This window comes from Emiliania huxleyi, assembly GCF_000372725.1.
Source record: "Emiliania huxleyi CCMP1516 unplaced genomic scaffold EMIHUscaffold_644, whole genome shotgun sequence".
In the NCBI taxonomy this organism is placed as follows: domain Eukaryota; phylum Haptophyta; order Isochrysidales; family Noelaerhabdaceae; genus Emiliania; species Emiliania huxleyi.
The window spans coordinates 1-3,546 of NW_005197168.1; the positions used below are offsets into that span (position 1 = coordinate 1).

The 3,546-nt window shown below is 66.4% G+C and overlaps 1 protein-coding gene across 1 annotated transcript; it reads right to left on the minus strand.

Annotated features, from left to right (window-relative positions):
* Nucleotides 1-251: 251 nt before the first annotated feature.
* Nucleotides 252-1,427, minus strand: EMIHUDRAFT_459815 (hypothetical protein; the record flags this gene model as incomplete). Its single annotated transcript, XM_005763173.1, has 4 exons — nucleotides 252-404; nucleotides 586-732; nucleotides 947-1,003; nucleotides 1,221-1,427. Coding segments are annotated over 4 exons (564 nt in total), but the record flags the coding sequence as incomplete, so codon positions are not given.
* Between the last annotated feature and the right edge of the window lie 2,119 nt (nucleotides 1,428-3,546).

Consider the following 3,546-nt stretch of genomic DNA (forward strand, 5'->3'; position numbering starts at 1 on the left):
ATTCGTGTACGTGTCCCGCTGATACGCAAGGTACTGTCCAGTTGTGGGCAACCAGTGGCTCTGAATGCACATGCCGAGGATCGAATCTGACTCAAAGCGCACGGGGTTGGTGCCGCCGACCGTCGGGAGGAAGCCGAGGAGTGCCAGGAGGATCCAGAGGGCGCCGACGGTGCCGATTCCGCCGCAGAGAGTGGCGGTCGAGGCCAGGCCGTGCGCGTGGGCCGGTCGGGCTCGGTCCCGCGGCGGGCGACCGGGCGCCGCACGGCTGGCCCCGTCGGCCGAACGGCGCCGCCGCCCAGAGGTCGGTCCTTCTCCTCCTTTTTCTGCTGCATCGGAGCCTTCTGCTCCGCGAGCTCGGACGCCGCGCGCTCCTTGCGCTGCAGCGCGAGCCGCTTGAACTCCTCCTGTGCACAGCTCGGGTGTGAAGAGACGCTGTAGGATAATCTCGGGTCATCTCGGGTCGTCTCTCTCGGGTACTCTACGCTCCTCGGTCATCTCCGCGAGGCGCGCGCGCAGATCGTCCGCCGGCTCGCCCTCGTCGCTGCCGCCGATGGCGTCGTCGTCGTCGTCGCCGCCGCCGCGCACCTTGTGCCGCCTCCGAATCCGCTCGTACTGCTCCTGCCGCGCCGCATGCTCCTTCGCGGCGTGCGCCGCCTCGAGGGCGTTTAGCGACTCCTTGATAAAGGCGTACTGCCTGGGCGCAGAGGTGTGCATCCCGGCAGCCCGCGCCGCCTAAGGTGGGGTAGGGCAAGGTAAAGTGAGGTGGCGGGGCAATGGCCAGGCAGATTTTCGCGACTCCACGTCCAGATGGACAGGAGCTCCAACGCATTCAACGTGCAAAGCCCGGTGCACGTGGTGGGCGGTGTGTGTGTGTGTGTGTGTGTGTCGCGTGCGTTTTCGCCTCCTCCTCGGCGCGCGTGGTGGCCAGCAAGCGCGGGACGGGCACCAGCGGGCCGCGTGAGCGCTGCCCGCGGTAGACCGAGTCGGACCCGAGCATCGCCGCCTTGCGGGGTCGCGGACAAGTCACAGAGACGTCGCGGGGGACATGTTGTCACAAACAGATGCTGCGTGGCTCCGACGGGTCATGCATTGCGGTGTGGCGGCGTGCAGAGACGGGGTGACCGGCCGCGCTGCAAGTCAGTGGGCCGCAGGGCAGAGACGCGGATCCACCGGCCCGCGCCACGAGGATGGGTGAAAGCGTCTCGAAAAATCCTGCTTACCTTGCGCGCCCTCTCGCGCTTCTCCACCTCCTTCGCCTCCGCGACGCGCGCGCTCACCACGGCGTGCTCCTGCTTGCGCAGCCACTGCGCCTCGTCGCCTTCCTGCCGCCGCTTCGCTTCCCGGCTGCTCGCGGCCTCGATCCCCTCCCTCGGCTCCCACTTGATGCCACCTTCGCGCTCGACGGCGACGAGGATGACGTCTCCCATCTCGTACACGTCGCCAGCCTTGGGCTTGGCGCCGCCCTTGCCGCCCTTGCCTCCAACGGGGGTGCAGCCTCCGCCGCCGCCGCCACGCCCTCCACCCTTGCCGCCGCTCCCGCTGTACGATCCGCCGCGGTCGTCGGCGCTTCGGGCGGTGTCGGCGCTGCCGCCGCCGCGGCCCTTGCCGCGGCCGCGACCCTTCCCGGCGCCCCTTCCCTTGCCGCCCCTTCCCTTGCCGCGCCCCTCGCCATGAAGAGCGGGCAAGACCTGAGCTTCATGCATGTTTTCCCAGACTTCGTTTTTTTATCCTCCGTTATGTTGGTCATCGCACTCATGCCCCTCCGTTGGGATTGCCATCAGTCAATGTAGTTTTTACTTCTGTCAAGGAACTCATGAGGCATTGCATCAACGTTTGGCACGCGGTCGATCCGGATCCATCCCCAGCGATCCCCCAGGTCCCCGTGAGTGAGTGAGTATTCTTGATACGAAACCACGACGACACACACCAGTCGACTCGCATCGGTTGCCTCCATGAACGGCGGAGCTATTCTCGCGCCCACACCACACCTGGCTCCAACGTGGACGCGCCCATAGCTGGGGACACTACTAGGTCACGCATGGCATCACAGAAGTTTTGTCTCTGGGCCCCGAAAGGCATCTCTAGCATCGTGTATCGCGCGCCTTGCGGGGGGGGCGCGGAAAAGAGGAACCTCTTAGCGCCATCGCCACGGTGCTGCATGCAGCGCCGGGCGACGACGGCTTACCGCCTCCCGGTCCCCCTCGGCACACCTCCGCTGCTCAATGTTTGACGGCTCGAACCCGTGAAGCTTCCCCGTGCGCGGGTTACCCCTGATTTGGGATAAATGATACTATACCAAGCTGAAGTACCGAATCCTGCGGCAGTGGCGGCGGCAGCGAAGGCACGAGGAGGTCTGGTGGACGCAGCCACGGTGTCGCCCCTCTAATCGCGGTCGCCTGGCTCGGTGTACGCCTGCGCGGCGCCGCAAAAGAGGAGAAGGAGCGCGCGAGGCACGGCAAATACGAGCGCCATGCCACTCGGCCGCCGCCCTCCGCTGTGTGGTGGCGATGATTTCGGCGAAACGGGGTGGCGAATGATCCGCAGTCGGTTGTGCGTAAAAACGATTGGATCGCGTGCCGCCGGCCGCCGACGTTGGGACGCCGGCCATTGAACGCTGGAGCTGTTCAATGGCCGCGAACGCTGTGCTCGGGACGACGAGTGCGAGAGAGACTGCGAGGAGGGCGCGGCGGTCGTCGCCTTCGCCTCCTCCGCCGCCGCCTTCGCCTCCTCCGCCGACGCCTTTAGGTTAGGTTAGGTAGAAAGGTGAAGAACAGTCAGGCTCGGACTGGACACCAGCGCGGTATGGCTGGACGCGGGACAGATGATGACGACACGCACGAGCGACACACAGACACAACAAGCTCACAACACACACGCCTTTGCCTGTGCTGCTTTTGCCGGCTTTCCTTTTTTTCGCCGCCTCCGCAACCGCTGCTTCTGCATCATCCGCCGCTGACCTCACGGCTGCCACGGGCACCCGTTCGTCGACAACCTCGTCGTCAGCCCACGAGACGCGCCGGGCGTGCTGTTTCGGCGAGATGGCACTGACAGCGTTCGCAGGCCCACCCTCTCCACCCGGCGCGTCAGCGGTCGTTGGGGTGATCATCCCCGATGCGCTGCTCGCTGCGCCGGGCGTCGAGGCAGCAGCAGCAAAAGCATTGTGGGCTGTGCCACGCGCAGCGCGGACCCGCCGCCGGTGCTCCTGGGCGTGCCAGCGCTACTCACGGATGCAGGCGACGCCAGGTCCGGGCTGCCAAAGGAGAAGCGCTGGTCGTTCTCCTGGTCGACGAAGCCTCCCAAGCGAAGTGCGCCCTCCGCGATGCCCTTACTGATGGCACGGTCGCACCCACGTGGCGCACTCGGCCCCGGACGCGGCGGCAAATGAGAAGTCGCCGGAACGCGCCTGCAGGTGAAATGTTTGCACGCGCGACGCGCCGTGCAGCCGCGCCTCCGCCTCTGGAATCCCGAGGCAGCTCGCGCCAACCAGCAGGATGCGCTCGGTTGCATCTGGCACGAAGAACGTGTCCCAATCGCAGCGCGCCTGCT